Below are 16,663 nucleotides of genomic sequence, written 5' to 3' on the forward strand. Positions count from 1 at the left end.
CTTTTGCTGGCTACTCTCATTTGAATCAATTTTCTTAAAAATTTAAATTTTCCCAACTTATTTCCTCAAGGTTTTAAACAGGTGCATCTTGTTTTCAAACTTTCAAAAGAAAAGAAAAAAAATATCCGGATGGTGGTCAATTAGCTAATCAAATTGGTGGATTTAAGATTTCTGCCCTCTGAGATGCTTTGTTTAGAAAGAGGAAAAATTTGCTTTCAGGGTATTAGGGCACATTCATTTTATGAACACTGGAACAAATAACCTTGTGAAGTAATAAAACTAACCTCCAATCAAGAAGAGCAAAACTAGATGTTGACAGGAGAATGAAAAAGTCTGAGCAGCTGACACAAAGAGAGCAATTATTATTGATGTAAAGAACAATGGGGTAAAGCTTATTCCAACACCATTCATACTGGATGAGCCATGTACAAAACATTCATAATTGTGAAGTGACATTGCATTGTTTTATTTAAAAGGCATAGAGATAAATTGTAAAAGCTGCATCATGATATGTTTGCATCAAGGAGAATTTCCTTTAAAAACAGGAAATCTTTAACTTAATACTGCTTGTGTGGGAAAAATTGACCAAAATGGACCTAATGTGGCTAAGAATGCAAGCAATCAAAATGGATAACAAACCAGGCACTTGCCAATTTGGGCCAATTCTTCTTAAGATGCACTTGCCATGACAGGGCTAAAAAAAAAAAAGCCCTATAACAAAAGTAATGCCAATATAATAAACTGAACAGGATGACCTATCATGGATGGTAGGAACTCTAAAAACTTTTTCAGCTGTATTACTTCTACTTCTTTCTCATTCAAATGTTAAGTATTGTTATTAAAATGGAAACCAAAGAAAACTTAATTAACAAGGAAGGCCTATGAGATCTTAGCTGTTCAAGTTTCAAAGTAAAATTAACAGTCTTGCTGCATCAAACACCGTAAGCATGACAAAACATGTAAAAAATATCTCAACTGCTTACTGTTATAGAATATGACATCAACTATGTATTATAACAGCAGTTGATGAGAGTACAACAAAAAGTGGCTACAATGCATATTTACAAATTGAAGTAAACAAAGAAAACTTAAATATGTCACTGATGTAATGAATGTTCAGTCTACTGATTATAGAAGACATGATGATAAAGTTTCCACTCTTCCAAAATATCTGTAGTTGTAAATGACAAAATCCATGAAAACAAGTTCTTTACCATCTGTTGTTAAACAAATGATCCCCATAACAATTGTTGTAGCTATGCAGTTTTAACAGGTTGATAAATTTATCATCCACTTTAGAGCAGCCATACCAATCTTTGTCTTATCTTCAGATTAATTTTCATCTCCAACTACATTCTGCATGTATGCATCTAATTCTGCATCCAGATGGCTTTTGGTTTTAGACATGTACTTGTCAAGTTCCTCATCCAACCTATCCTTTGACACAGACTTGTCACCTCGGCCATGACCCCGTCCACGTCCCCTGGTTACATTTTTTGCTCCTCTACCACCACGCCCACCACGCCCACCATGAGTGATGGCTTTCACAACACCACGACCACCACGGCCAACTAGACCACCACCTCTTCTTGCTCGGCTCACACCACGAACATTACTAGACCGCCTTAATCCACCACCTAAACCAACTTGACCCCCACTATGAATTCTTCCACCAACAGCTGGACTACCCAATCGGTTTTTTAATAACCCTCTATTTGCACCTCTTCCTCTTGTTGGTGAGCCAAGTCGACTTTTAAGGTCCGATGTGTTTCCTCCAAGGGCTGCTTGGACACCTGGTCTGTTGGCCATCTGGGCAGCAAGGCGACGATTCTTCATGCTAGCTTGAGCCACCTGGAACTGATTGCTCCGCACTCCAGTGACAGTTACTTGAGGGGGTGATCTGACTTGAGTTTTGGCCATTTCAGTGAAGCTTCAGAAGATGGATGGAGAGCAGGAATTTGTACCTTGTATATATTACTGGCTTCAATGTAACCATGCACTCAATGTGCTTGTATGCATTTCACTTTTCACTCAAAAAGCAAATTACAACCAGGCCATGACTTTCTTAAAGCCTTTTCATCAAGCCTTAACAATATTAACTGCATGGTATAAATTTTTGCCACTTCCCATATGGCTTGTGATTGGTGGTCAGTGATGACCCTTTCAAAGCTCCTAAAGTTCTTAGGACAAAATTGCAACAGGAAGCCAGCTCAAAGGTACAATAATGCCATGTACAGCAAGATACAAGGTGCATTGCTCACCGATCATTTAGTGACTTGGTGGTTGTGCTCTTGAGTACTATCTTGGCTGGCACATGAGACATGATGATATCCTGCAACTTTAATAATCACATATGTTATAACATACTTATTATCATTTGCTGGGGTTCACAAACTATTTCAGGTGCATTTTGAAATGCTTGACAGATTCTGATGACTGATTGACATTCTCGTTTCCAACTGATTGAAATGTGATGATTTATTTGAGAGGTGACTCATTGCTTTGTTCCTACACACTTACAAATTATACAACTGTAACCTCTCAAATGAATCATCATAAAATAAAATTAAGATAGCAACAAGGAGGTATGCAAGTTAGCCAATTCTCACTGTAAGCACAGTTAGGACAAATTGCACCGAGTTGTGGGTCAAGAAAAGTTTACAGTGTTAGTAAAATTTTTGTGTACTTATTATTTATTACAATTATGTGTCATATCATTTCATACTTTTCTACTAATACACACTTACTTTCCACTTTCCTCACTAAATATAAATTTTTTAGCCCTCAATTTGGACTTTCTGGATTGTTTGGGATAAACTGATATTCTCTGAGTCAGTGGGCAAGCTGAAATTTTTTACTTAAACATTTTAAAAATCTCAATCAGTAAATTGAGGAAACATTTTGAGTGGCTACTGGGGTCACAAGACAATGTCACACTCTCCCAGTTTCCCAGGTGCAGTGCAAAACAACATTCCTGCAGTTAGCAAAATCTCTTAAACAACATTAATTGTGGATTTGTTCTTTTCTTCAAAGAGAGGAAAGCTAGCAAGTTTCAACTGCATTATAAACAGTGATTGAGTTTTCTTATGAACATGGATGGATGTAATTTGAGTCTGTTTTTGTGTCTACGTGTTATAATTTGTGTTGGCTGAAATTGGTTGATTTAGCTAAGTACAAATATTTGATTGGGCAAACAAGAAGGTTGTTTCTCAAACTAGCTCTCTTTTTAAAAAAATCACTACAATCCCTTTTTTTTAATTCAATTTTTTTCTTAAGATTGTTACTGTCATTAAATCGTACATGAATGACGCCTGAAAGATTCGGTAAAATTTCCGCACAACCCCATACTACATCATGCATTCAGTTCTTGGATAGAGAAAAAAATGACAAAAACAATAAATTGCCATTAGGAAAACAGATTTGTTTTACAACAGTATGGGGCTGTGCGGAAATTTTACCAAAGATTCTACTAATTAATGTAGAAGGGACTATTTTCATGATAGCAGGACACAATAATACGAACAGAAATTTTTGTGAGACAAGGTATAAACTAATAATTGTTTTGTTTTGATGATTGAAATTGTAGGTAGCTCACTGCTGAGCATGTAACAGCTGGGACGTAAGAATGATTGTTCCTCGATTGACTGAAATCTTACAGCTTTTTCTTAACCCATACATCACATGTTTAGCGAGAAATAGCTTACTCACTTACTACTACAAAAATTGCATTGAGCTTCGAAGAGCCGTCTTTAATGTTGTCTACAAAAAAAAATGATGTATGGAGCATTCTCCTCATAAAATTCAACATGCGACGCAATATTTGAAAGTAAAACAAGATCATAGTTACGTCTGATGTTCAAATCCAAGGAAACTACGTCGGATGGTAAATGATTGCTGACGCTTCTTTCCTGACCCTGAAAACTGCCCCAGAACAAACACAGCGTCGCTTGGCTTGGTAAAGAAGATTGGAATCAAGTCTTTATGAGATACGTTGTGTAAGATAAACGGAAATGTTTCAGTAATTATGGCTTACGATTTCGCAAGGATAGCTTTTGCATCAGCCGAAAACTACGAGAATGTTAGATCAGACTACCCTGAAGAAGCGGTCAAGTACTTTTTACACAAACTTGGTATAAAAGTTAATGACCGCACGGTCAGTTCGAAGGAAGCTCGCCCCTTCACAATCTTGGAAGTAGGTAGTGGGACAGGAAAATTCACTCGGGTGATGGTGAAAGTGTTGTCAGATAAGAATGTCAGGGTAATTGCGAGCGAGCCTTTGGAGAGCATGTGTGAGCAGTTTAAAGTAATGGTACCTAGAATGGATATCATCCAATGTGCTGCCGAATGTATACGTGAGTTAAAGCGCAAAATTTTATCATTTTGTTAATTTAATTTATATTAGTGTATTTGAATATGAAAGCAATATTCGCGGTAATGAACACTACTTGAGCAGTAATGAAAGTAAGGCCTGAATTAGGAAATATTACGACAGAAGAAGAAAGTATCAAAGGCCAAAAAAACAAACAAACAAACAAACTGAAAAAAGGGCATATGAGAAAAATGAGAACAAAATGTATAATTCAGAACAAAAGTAACGAATGGAATAAAGATTTACTTTCACCTCCCCACAAACCTCCCACCCTCACTCCTGACCCGTTCAGATGCATGCCATTGGGAAAAAGTGGCTGTTCCGTTTTAATTAATTGCAAAATAGCTTTTTGGAAACTGAACGCAAAGGATGGTTATAGTCAGACCTGTTACTACTACAATGAACTTACTTTCTTATGCTTGAATGTTAACAGCCCTCCCTGATGCCAGTGTGGATGTAGTTGTTGCTGCTCAAAGTTTTCACTGGTTCACAAACCGTGCAGCTTTGGAGGAGATTCACCGAGTTCTAGTTCCAAATGGGGCTTTTGGTACCCTATGGAAACTGTTAGACCTCTCTATACCATGGGCCAAACAACTTGGCCATCATTTGGACGTTTTAGACAAGGAAAGTTCATTAGTTTTTCCACATCAAGAAGAATGGAAAGAAGTTGTTGGCATGCTTGTAAAGAGTTTATTCAGTTTTCCACAAGAGTACATAGGGTTTGAGCACAGTTTAGAAGTAAGTTCTTGTAATCAAGCTTATCAACATTTTGCTTCCTATTCTGTTATTGCTGGAAACAGTGAAATTAAAAAGAAGGCTTTTAAAGAGTTTTTTGATGAGCTCATGAAAATGCATTTTAAGGAAAAAGGCAACCCATGTACTAAGATTCCATTTACAATATACATGTACTGGTTTCACAAAGAAGTTTAAATTTCAAGAACTCACAAATGATATGCGTAGTTTTTTATGAGTAGCACAATAGCATAATAATATTATTTAGAAATTCTTGTTGCTATTTAACAACATTGTAATTTTAAAATAATATATCAGTGAAAAAGAAATAGTTTAACTAATTTATCACTACTAAACATTATTTCTCTGAAAATGATGTGCTGAATCTAGGGAGTACTTTCTAGAGTCAGGGAATAGAATGTCCGAAAGAGAATGACACAAAGTGAAGAGATGAATAACCAACTAAATAATTTGAAGAGAAAACAGATCTGAAACATAATTTTTTATTGATGAAAGTTTGAGAACCATATGTTGATACTGGAAATGCAGAGAGTAGTACATATGGCAACACTTGCGATGTTCAAACTTTAAAACTTGATGTACAGGAGAGATGTTCACTAACATTGCTGTGTATTTTACATCACACCTAGCACATCCTTAATTTTTTTTTAATTATACCAGTTTACTTTTTTAATATGACATAAAGTCTATGGACAATCTCCATCTATTCCAAATACATTATATTGAGTAACACCACCAAAATGCCTCAAGAAAACTCTCTACCTCAAATTTAACTTGGGTTATGTATTGCATCAGAAACAGCAAAGTTCATTTAAGGGTTCTAGCTTTTTTTCCCACAAATTTCAAGATCCATAAGTGACAATTTAGAGATGATAAATACAATTCAGCTTGAGTACATCATTTTTGAAACAAGTGCTTTTAAATTTGTTCCTAAAAGGTTTTTTAATTCATATTTAACAAACACAACTTTATAGATTTTACAAATGGCAAATAACATTTTAAAGTTTTCTGTCATGTAATTTTACACAGACGACAAATGAAAACTTATGTTGACAGACCTCACACTGTTGCCTTCTAGATGTCATTATTACTTTTCTTGGGGAAAGGCTCTAACAAAAGAGCCAATAATCTTCAGTAACATGCCAATAACTTGTATTAAAAAAAAAATGAGGTAGCCAACTTTTAAATTCTTTCTGTGGCACAAAAGTTAAAAAATCTCCTATCAATTGGAACTTTATCTCCTAGTATGTTGAATTCGTGGACACTGTGCTGCAGTTTAGTGCTAGTACAGTAAAAGGTCACACAGTAATATTTTCATTTCATTCCAAACATCCCGCCCAAGCCTGTAATACAGACTAACATGTCAAAGATAATTTAACAAAAATTCCTAAAAGAATTTCTTGGCAGCCGCCTCCTTTTGATTTTTGTATCCAATGTAACCAATCAGCATAATTAACTGGGCCACAATTAAAACCACAAAGTATCCTGGACCTATACACTGTGGCATGGGTGAGGGAGGGGGGCATTCTTTTTTCTCTTGACCACTCATCATCTGAAAAAGAAACATTGGTCAGGAGTGAGTCAGCATAATAAGTATTAGTGCTACAGAATTTTCTTTCTCCAAGGAAAATGATGTAATCTCAAGAAAACTTTTTTTCAATATGCTTGCTGGCTGAGACTGAGACCTTAACTTGTTTGCTCTTAGTGTCATGGATAGTTCAATTTCAGAATCTAAATATGAAATTATCTTAATTAATCTTGTGAGCAACTGACCTCTGCAATTTACAATTGAAAAAGGTTGTGGAGCTTTTTCCACAGAACCTCATGGTCAAGTAGATTGTTGTACCCTGACTTTTAAACAATGAAATTAACATCATATTTTTGAATCAAGAGGGCAGTGAAAAGGGCAAATCAAACAATGCTCCCCAAACAAAATTACTTTCGTGAGGTTGTGTAAACAATCAGCAGTTGGAACTCTTACTTGTTGTTTAGTTGCCACACTATTGACTGAGTGTGTTAGTGATTCAATTGCATTCTGCATGTCACTAAGTTTAGAATTAACGCCAGCTGAGTCACCAACATCTCTTCTCTCCATATTACCTCCTTGACTCATTAAGTTGCTGTAAACAAAGAGATCACAAATCACTTGAAAATTTGCTGTTCCTAATTTAAGTCATGCACATTAAAACCTCTTTGAAAACTTTGAAAACTGAAATAGAATTATTAGATGTGATTCAGCCTCTGTTGAGGACTATAATTATGTATTAACAACCCTTGCAGAGAGTCCTTGGGAAACCTAAGAAAATCTTCAGTCTTGACTCTGATAATGACTTCTGCTAAGGTTGTCAAAAAGTCAGTGGCAGTTACTGACAAAAGTCCTTCTCAGGACTTCCTTCACCTGTACAATCAGACTACACTGTCAAATATATAAAATTATTTGGTAAACTAGATTAATTTACATTACGGAATATGATCATCATTTGCTTGCTGCCATTGGAGGGTATTTTGATATTAGGTGTGATAAAATCAAAACCCAAGGAATCAATATGACCAATCACTACATGCAGAGGTGAGCATCAATGAGCTAGAGTGCACAAAGTAAAAAAAAAAAAAACAAGGAAACTGCTTGAAACATGGAAAAACGTGTTTGAGTAACCCAGTCACACTTTGTTGAAGTCTTGAAACTGATTGAATGAGAGGGTGGCTCACATTTTTACAAGACCAATCAAAGCTCAACAAAGAGCAAAAGCAAAGCAATCTTGAATTACTTTTGTCAGCCAGAATTGTTCAAATTTCACACACAAATGTCTAAATTGCTATTTGAACTACACTTACCTGATTTCTTGCAGCTTAGAACTGAGTTGCTGTTGCATATTCATTAGTGTGTTCACTTCTTGTCTATTGATGGTTTGGTCATGTCTAACCACTTGTCCAATCTGGTTATGATCTGTTGTTACCAATGTGTATAGTGTATTTACTTGTACTGTTAATTCACCAACTTTAGAGTGAAGGTTGCTGTGGAAGGAACATGAAAAACGCATATGATTTCCAGTTATTGTAAGAATATAAGAAACTAAGTAACCCAAGAACATTGTAAAGTATTGTTAGTAAGCATTTTGTTTCATGCTAGTAAGGTTGAACTACGCATTTTGATAGATCATGATAAACTGTTTTCTGTGGCTTTACAAACTATCTGCAATTCACCAAATATTGAATTAGAACAAGCTTCAAATGTGTTAAATGTTTAGTTTTGTGTCCAGAGTTTAATCATTCAAATACATAAAATTTTAAGATTTGTGTAGGTGGTATATGCAAGTGCTGATATTCTAACCATGCCATAGTTAACATACCATGGTATGGTATTCTTCATCAGTGGTAATCATATCATAAAACTGAATACAAGAATGGAACCCTTTTGTCTTAAAGATGACAAACATCTCTTTTCAATGGATCATAACACCATCATCCCTGTTTGAAAAGGATTTTCATTTTTCCTTTCATTACAAACAAATATGTATACTAACTGATTTTTATTGGCAAGAAGTATTTACTAGTACCTGATCATTTGATGAAGAGCATTTTGTCCTTCATATACCAAACGAACATCTCTTTCATAAGCACTCTCATACTAAAACCCAAAACTAACAGTTAGGCCACAAAAGAGATAAACAAAAAGTAACAAAAAATCAACTAGGCATCAACTAAAAAAAATCATTTACCAGCTACAGACAGACATAACTCAATTGGAAATTTCTCAGTTTGATTACTACAATTGAATAGTGAGTTTTTCTGAGCTGTTACTTGTTGTGACAAGTAAGAAGCAAATCATTATGAAGTTTCTATGGTTAGGTTCTTCTCACATCAAAGGCAAATAATTCTCCAATATCAAATTTGTTGGTGATATCAGCAAGACTTGTTACCTCTGCTTCAGGTTTCTTGACTTTGTCAGGGTGAGCTGTCTTGTACCTGTAGAAATAAATGTAGAGCAGAGGTCAAGAGATGAATGCAGGCAATATTTCTCAACTAATTTACAGTAGGACTGAACAGCTTTATGTATATAGTAAGTATTTCCCTACTCCTCTCTTTGTTGCTCCAGTTTCTTTTGGTATTCTTCATACTGCTCTGCAAGCTTCTTTTGCTCTTCTTCACTCATTCCTGTTTCACCCTAGAAAAAGTAAAATAAAAGATGTTGTTTTACATCTTCTCATACTCATGTCCTTTTAGAATTACTACTAACAACAGTAACTATTAAAATAAGAAGTTACACTGTATACTGAGACTCATGCAACAATTCAGCGGACCTAACAAGACATTTAAGGCCTTTCAGATTAGAAACATATTAGTAAAAAAAAAGCGAGCGAAGTTTTAATTTAAGTTCTACAACAAATATACGCTCCTGGTGAGTCTTTCCAATTCCGTTCAATTTGGACATTTGTACCTTAAATTGCACAACAGAAATAGAAGGAATTGAGAAAAGGCTGCATTAAATTCCCTTGTGTCTCGTTGGAGTGTGCCATTCGAATTTAGTTTTTGTGAAGGAAAGATCAGAGTTAAACACGCCATTACAGCAAACAAACGAGCAAACTCTCACAACTTCAAAATAAAAAATTGAATTTACTCACAATTACTTTCCTCGCCGTTTAGTTAATGAACAGAGGTAAATCTTCGTACATGAATGAATGGTCGATGAGAGTAAATAGTACTTTCCGTTAGATCATTAACTGATTTTTAAGAAAACATTGTCGTGACAGTCCTTGCCAAACTAGTTCTGTTGGTTTTCAAATGTTCCTAAGATTTTTTTTTTCTTGCGCGCTCTCTAATTGACAGGTGTCATATTGTGACAGATACTTGTAAAAATAATGTTTCAAAGTTTGTTTGGAAGCCTTTTAAATCACCTTTATCGTTAGGGAAATGAAAATGTTTCGCTGAGGCATCTCTCTTAAATTTGCATCACCTCTATTTTAACTACCATTTACTCACTCAAAAATTGTTCAGTTTATGGAAGATCTTGCCGTATTTACGGCCATAAGTCATTCGGGTTCTTTCGGAAAGAATTTCATCAAGTTTAAAAACAATAAATATGTTATTTACCGGCTAAGGGTCGGTCCGTATGGTGAAAAACTGTGACCTCGGTCTTGAAAATGCTGCCCTCCGCCTACGGCCTCGGGCAGTATTTTCAAGACCTCAGTCACAGTTTTTCACCATACGGACCTCCCAGCCGGCAAATAACATATATATCTTAGCGACTCAAACAAATGAATACCACAGGATCAGTTTCTAAGTAACAGTTACCTGTGTGTCCTTAGGTGGAGTGAGTGAGTGGGTAATAAAAGAAAGAACATCATGGTCATCTAAGAACAAAAAATACCATGATCATGATATATATACAAAACAATATGACTGACGGTATAATTTAATAGTGCATAAAGGTGGCTGGACATTTTGAGTTGACAACTGATCATGTTCTTTTTTTTTTTTTTAACAAATATCACCAGTTTCCCACTACCTTGCAAATTTTGCAATGTTTGATACTGCTTTTACTGACCTGCTAAGCCACCTGTAGCTGCAGATACACCAAAGAAGCCATTTTTGGCCAGGCTTATGTTTTCAAGACGAGTGCAGAGCTCAAAGTCTTCAGGTTTAGGGGTCATTCCCATATGTACCCACACCTGAATGGGAGAACAAACATTACACTCTTCAAAATGGAACAATTGTAGACAATATGCTACATACACCACTATGGTAAAGAGTTCAGGTGAAATGAAATATTTGTTGATGAATAGAAAGTCTATTATGAAGGGTGAATAGGGCTGTAAGCTAGATAAATCTCCATACCATGGTTAGTGCAGTATGTTTTGTTAATACTTTTCCATTGGATTGCAATTTATCTATTGGATAGCCTTATCTGCCCTTTGAAAAACTGGACCTTGAATTATTAATAATAACACAAGCTTTTAAGAGTATTTTATCTAAGAATTTTCTGCACTAACCGTGAGCACATTCTCATAATAGCGTATTCTAAGTCTAACTGGGTTTGGTCGATTACGAAAATCTCGTAAGCAGCCACCTCGTTGAAGATCCTGTCCATCTCTGCAACAAAATGAAGAAAGAAAATTGATGTTACAACTGAACATGACTAGATTTTACAGATTTACTATCCTTTTGTCACATTATACTTAAACCATTGACAACTAACAGACCATCAGGACAAATTGAATCAAAAGTCACATAATTTAAATTGAAAGAAGACAACATATAGCATGATGATGTAATTTTCTAAGGTTAAAACAAGTTTAATGAATATTTCACTAATTTAAGGGATATGGTAAAGTACCTAGCATTAAGGAGAACCCAAATCAAACTAGTCTAAAATCAATGTCCTTTGAAATTTGATTTCATCTGCCTAATAGATATCAAGTGTAAAAGGAAGCAACAGAGAAATTTGGTTGGTTGCTGGATTTTACAAGTAGAAACTTTGCATAGTCATTACATCTGCGGTCAATCTATTCCAAATCTAATTCTATTAATTTATCATAGATCCACCACAGTATTCATATTTCCCATCTTTGTACTGTAACAACATACTGTACAAATTTACAACAAAACAAAAATAACTTAGTCAAAAGGCTCCAAAGTATTTTAGATATGCATTCATTTGTTAATTAAGAAATAGAGATTATTCCATGAAAACTGAGCACAAACAATTTTTATTCACAAGTTGTGATGTATTGAAGAACAAACAAGTGAGGACAGCAAAAAAGTGAGTTTTTTTCATGCATCACAACAATGTTTTTGTTTTATACATACTAATATTTTTTCTTCTTGACCAACAAAGATTAGAAGCTAACAACTGTGAAAATACATCATTCAACCAACATGATACAAATGATAGTAGTTCACAGACTAAATCTCAGTATGTATGAAATGAAACTTTTCAGTCGAGGCCTAAAGTTTCTCCAAATTTCCCTTTGTTTACTGATCTAATATGTGTACATTAACAATGCTCATTATCAACAAAAAACATTAATAAGTAAACTATTTTTAGATTATGGGTACATGAATCATGAAAATAATGTATTTACTAGTCACAACGTACTTGTTATGATCATAAATCTGATTTCCATCATTTAACATTACTGAAATGAATGGATTATTTCCCTAAAAAACAATAAAACATCAGTGAATAAAAACAGAAAAGGGACACAGGACATATAGCTATGAACCAGTAAAAAAAACAAACAAACTTGTATTTCAGACCTGTATACTTTAAAATATTAGAATCTTACACAAAAAGAGTTTACCAAAAGTAAGATCTTTTCCAGTACAATGATAGAGTAGAGAATAATCAATAGCCTCCATGTCAAATAACTCTCCACTGAGAATGAATTAATTTCAATACTTACATAATATGTTTATAATGATATTATCATTTGTATAAGAATCACAAGATGTAACTCAACATACCTGCTGATCATTGTCAAATGAATCAAGGAAAACACCAAGACCTTTCCATGTGTTAGTATTTCCAAATGCAGGACCTTCAATGCCTGCAGTTTCTGTAAACCAAATGGCCTGGGTAAAAGATCAGTACATCATTGTTAACCCATGAGTGAGAAAATTAATCCTTAGTAGATTCAAGACCAAGTTATCTGAACCGACATCCTAAGAGTTATATGATAAACAATTTAAGGAGAACTACTAATGAGATCTTAGGAGTGAGAAGATTAATAATAAGTCCTGTCTGAAAGACTACACTGTTCTGACTTCCTCATATTAGTAATAATTTGATCAAATGGACAAATTTGCAAAACACACTGAATTGATTACCATTAAATCTTTTTCAAGACATTAAAATACTTGATGAATTGCAGAGGAGTGGTGATGAAGGGAGGGATCACCTTTAACAGAGTTTTATCTTGTTCAGAATAGGGAGTGGTACTGAAAAGATCTCTCTCCATGCTCCACAAATTATAGACACTAGGCTGGAGGGACTTAAATATTATTCCTCTCACTGTTATTCACATGTACACATGAAATAATAAAGTAATAATAAGATGAAACCATAGAATTATTTTGTGTACTCCATAAGTGTCTGTATCGTATGGATCACAGTAGCTATTCAACTGTTGATTGATAAAATCTCTTATATGTATCTCACCACACCATCTCCACCAAGCCTCCCTCTTCCAGTTACTTTCAAGGCTACTTCTATTTCCCACCACTCATGAGGAAAGGTGCTTTTTGTCCAGGCATAACCTGTTTGAAAAGGATATGCCACATATTATACTATTTTGGCCTCACTTTCTTTCTTTGCCAAAAAATAGCCCAGCAAAGGGAAAGGAGGCCAATCATCTTCATGTTGGATTTTACCAACTTTCTTGAAGTCGGTGAGGATGTGGGTAGTATTTTTAATTTTTTTAACAAAACTCCTGATCAGAACAAACATGTTAACACAATAAAAATGATTTGAAAATTCTAAGGCAATTCTATCTGATCTTGTTAATAAAAAATATTTTGTGTCAATGAGAGACAACCCAAACTAAGACAACAGATAAATTTTGACTAGTTGCTAATAAAAAAACACAATTCAGAAAACAATTTAAAGTTCAAACAACTGATTATTATCTCTTCAAATAGTTGATAACTCCTATATATTCTGCTAATTTACATAAAATACCCTTTGAAACTAAATATATTTAAAACTTTTTGTTGAATTCGAGTCAAAAGACAAGAAAAACATCACAGAAATATCAAGGGCAAAGAAACCTGAAGAAATCAGTCTAAGACAAAGTATAATGATATTTTTCAATGAAGAGCGTCTAAGTTGTGATCTAAAATTTAAATTATACTTCCGGAACACAAAGTTTTAAAGTTAAACGCGACCTCAAGGATGTCCTTCATGTCCTCCTAACTATTGTTTATAGGATGAAAAGTAAATGTTTTGATACATTCACATTCAACATTTTCAAAAAGTTCGGCCTAAGTTAGGTTACACACGGAGTGCATACGCCGTTGTTGAAATCAGCTGTGACAACTGGAGAAGTATTTACCTTATAGACCTTTTTTAAGTATAAAACCCGGCCGATGGATTGCTTGTTCAGTTTAAAAGAAATCATATGGCAGGAAACTAACCTTTTTTATTAGTCATTGAAGGAGTCAATCTAATCTGGTCATCGCTGGGGATAGCACCTAAATTGGAGAATAAAATCAGCCAAAAATTTACAAAACGTGCGCTAAGGTGACTTTGTACACGTGTAGATTGAATATTCACTAGTCACTTATCAAAACAATGGCAACTTACTTCCTCCGTGATTCCAAAAGGGAATTGCTCCATCTTTATTCACTAAATGCGGTCCTTTAAAACTATGCTTATATTGGAATTTGACGTGTCGTTCACCAGGTACTGAAGCGACGGATAAACGAAATAAAAACAATAAGAAACCTACACTGGTCAAAGCTTCGACGGAAGCCATTTTGAGAGAACACAAAAAATTCGGCGTACGTTGCATCTTGGGATATCCGGCAACTTCTCCGAATATTTGTCAAGCGTTGATTGGCTGATTACCTTTCAACGAGTCTAAAGTTGATTGTCATTGCAGGCGGGCTTTTTAAAAAACATCCCGTCCTTTAAACATTCTGAAAGGTACGAAATGGGATTAAAGTACGATGCCTAGAGCTGGATATGCTCTGTTTTCGTAGTTGGGATAAGGGCCAAGTACCTCGCGCAAGTGGAAAAAAAAGAAATAACTAAATAAGTGAAATTTAAAAAATTGGTATGAGTGCGCCTTGCAGAACTCTGGGAGTGAAGCGCACGAAAATTTCTCGCCGTCTACAGATGGGAAGGTTATGTGCCAAGTGGTGAGTTACCTCAAGTCATGATTTGAAAAAATTCAATTTCCTCAGAGTATGAAAAATTTGAAATATAGACCAAAATGATCCCCGGAAACTAATAAAAATTGAAATGGACCTTTTCCAGTGAAAGTAAAAAGTATGCACATAACAATCATCTATTCGTGTCGAATTGAATGCTATCAATTTCTACGTCTTCCACAAGTGATGACGTCAATGGTCAACAGCAGAACACTATCAATAACTAAACGCTTGAACGTGTCCTTTAGTAGCATGTCGTAATGATGTGGGATATTGATCAAATGAAGCCTTTAAGTGCTACTGTGGTTCTTTCTTTATTCACTCCGAGCTTTCGCCGTTCTACGGCATCATCAGGGAGGACGATAAAATATTTGCGCTATGGTTTTAAACGTTGGAGGTGCCACTATAAATTAGCATAGTGTAAATGAGCTATTTTAATTAACTGTTTTTAACACATATTTTAGAACATTTTATCACGCCATTAGTTTTCATGCGTCCTACTGGCTAGTATTACAAAAAAAACAATAATGTAGAAGGTCGTAGCTTTACTATGACGTACTTTAACATAATTATGTTAAAGCAGGAATCCTATTATTTAATCAGATGCAATTCGATAAGGGAAGTTTAGAAAGTTTTGAAAACTTCTGGTTTGTACTTTCAGGTAAAAGGGAAAAATTCACGTTGCAAGATGTCAGTATATCGGTAAATTAGATAAATGTGAGTTATTGAATTATCTTATAACTCTTGCAAAATTGCATATATGGCAAAATCGAAAGCAAGATAAAATTCCAGAATGTGAAGTTTTCTTAAAACAAGTAGACGTCAAATATAGAACTGAGAAATACATTGCTGTTAAAAACAATACGCAGAAACAATTTCAGGCTAAGTGGTTATTATATAGATGGCACTTATTTATAATAAATAATAGTTTACAAATATAATTATAGAATTGTTTAAAAATATAAATGTAATTTATAATTAATAATAGCTTACAAATGTAAATAGAGTATACTGAGAGTCTTGTAAACACTTTTTTTATTTTTTAAAATGGCAATAAAAAATGTAGAAAAAAAAAAACAAAAAGCTTTACTGTGACATAAGTTCCGTTAGACTTGGTTTCGAATTGCGTTGATAAGAATGAAACTCGCGTTAAAGGTCACTTCGGCACTCCTTGTGCATGACACAAAGAAAGGACGGAAAGCCCCGTCTGAAAAATTTCGCCGTACTTGTACGCGCCTAACTTTGCAACATACTACTACATCATAACTTGTAAGTTTTAGACGAGTTCATAACCATCGGCAAAAATCACCCGCCGAAATTCATTCTGGTTTTGCTGCACCTAAACTGATTATAATCTTCGAAATATCTTCTTGCCTTTAGACCTTTGAATGGTTATCGTTCCATAATTAAGACACCACACACAGCTTCTGAGTGAATTTGCCATTGATGGCGAGTTGCCGGATACCGTACCAAAACTTGTTTTGTAAAGATTAACGCTTCCTGGTAACCTAAGACGGTCTCAAAAAAAAAAAAATAGTAATGATAATAATAGTAAAAAATAGTAAAAAATAGTAGACTGTGTTCATCGAATTTTGATCCAAATCTTTCCTCGCCTGCACAAGCCAAATTAAATTATTCCTATGTCACGTTTCGCCTCACGTAAAGTCGCTC

At 34.7% G+C, this 16,663-nt stretch overlaps 3 protein-coding genes across 6 annotated transcripts; 1 reads left to right on the forward strand and 2 right to left on the reverse strand.

Annotated features, from left to right (window-relative positions):
* Positions 1-442: 442 nt before the first annotated feature.
* Positions 443-3,983, reverse strand: LOC113685023 (uncharacterized). Of its 4 annotated transcripts, none has more exons than XM_027202469.2 (4): positions 3,848-3,980; positions 3,713-3,759; positions 2,262-2,338; positions 443-1,930 (listed from the first exon to the last, which is right to left on the reverse strand). In XM_027202469.2, the coding sequence occupies exons 3-4, from the start codon at positions 2,321-2,323 to the stop codon at positions 1,333-1,335; spliced, it is 660 nt and encodes a 219-aa protein (XP_027058270.2). In that variant the 5' UTR covers positions 2,324-2,338; positions 3,713-3,759; positions 3,848-3,980; the 3' UTR covers positions 443-1,332. The 4 variants fall into 4 exon arrangements, with proteins under 4 accessions (XP_027058270.2, XP_027058269.2, XP_027058268.2 ...); XM_027202468.2 differs by having other exon boundaries at positions 3,709-3,759; XM_027202467.2 differs by lacking the exon at positions 3,713-3,759 and having other exon boundaries at positions 3,848-3,983.
* A 20-nt stretch (positions 3,984-4,003) lies between these two features.
* On the forward strand, positions 4,004-6,184 carry LOC113685022 (uncharacterized). Its single transcript, XM_089194597.1, has 2 exons — positions 4,004-4,352; positions 4,803-6,184. The coding sequence occupies exons 1-2, from the start codon at positions 4,025-4,027 to the stop codon at positions 5,297-5,299; spliced, it is 825 nt and encodes a 274-aa protein (XP_089050723.1). The 5' UTR covers positions 4,004-4,024; the 3' UTR covers positions 5,300-6,184.
* On the reverse strand, positions 5,589-14,620 carry LOC113685021 (protein ERGIC-53). Its single transcript, XM_027202465.2, has 14 exons — positions 14,424-14,620; positions 14,255-14,311; positions 13,281-13,378; positions 12,587-12,694; positions 12,219-12,280; positions 11,113-11,212; positions 10,668-10,791; positions 10,415-10,473; positions 9,199-9,287; positions 9,043-9,088; positions 8,680-8,750; positions 7,958-8,137; positions 7,104-7,242; positions 5,589-6,674 (listed from the first exon to the last, which is right to left on the reverse strand). Exons 1-14 carry the CDS (start codon positions 14,593-14,595, stop codon positions 6,510-6,512), a joined length of 1,470 nt encoding a protein of 489 aa, XP_027058266.2. The 5' UTR covers positions 14,596-14,620; the 3' UTR covers positions 5,589-6,509.
* Positions 14,621-16,663: the final 2,043 nt, after the last annotated feature.

This window comes from Pocillopora damicornis, chromosome 2 (genome assembly GCF_964200805.1).
Source record: "Pocillopora damicornis chromosome 2, jaPocDami1.2, whole genome shotgun sequence".
Classification (NCBI taxonomy): domain Eukaryota; kingdom Metazoa; phylum Cnidaria; class Anthozoa; order Scleractinia; family Pocilloporidae; genus Pocillopora; species Pocillopora damicornis.

Excerpts from the sequence above, each read along its gene's own strand:
- LOC113685023 (XM_027202466.2), bottom strand. The coding sequence starts at position 3,808 with ATGTTGAATTTTATGAGGAGAATGCTCCATACATCATTTTTTTTTGTA. Across the intron at positions 2,339-3,712 it reads TCAATGCAATTTTTGTAGTA|TTGCAGGATATCATCATGTC; the intron begins GTAAGTGAGTAA and ends TGATTATTAAAG. Across the intron at positions 1,931-2,261 it reads ACCAAGTCACTAAATGATCG|CTTCACTGAAATGGCCAAAA; the intron begins GTGAGCAATGCA and ends CATCTTCTGAAG.
- LOC113685022 (XM_089194597.1), top strand. The coding sequence starts at position 4,025 with ATGGCTTACGATTTCGCAAGGATAGCTTTTGCATCAGCCGAAAACTAC. Across the intron at positions 4,353-4,802 it reads ATGTGCTGCCGAATGTATAC|CCCTCCCTGATGCCAGTGTG; the intron begins GTGAGTTAAAGC and ends GAATGTTAACAG.
- LOC113685021 (XM_027202465.2), bottom strand. The coding sequence starts at position 14,595 with ATGGCTTCCGTCGAAGCTTTGACCAGTGTAGGTTTCTTATTGTTTTTA. Across the intron at positions 11,213-12,218 it reads CAGATTTATGATCATAACAA|AGATGGACAGGATCTTCAAC; the intron begins GTACGTTGTGAC and ends ATTTTGTTGCAG. Across the intron at positions 9,089-9,198 it reads CTGGAGCAACAAAGAGAGGA|GTACAAGACAGCTCACCCTG; the intron begins GTAGGGAAATAC and ends TTATTTCTACAG.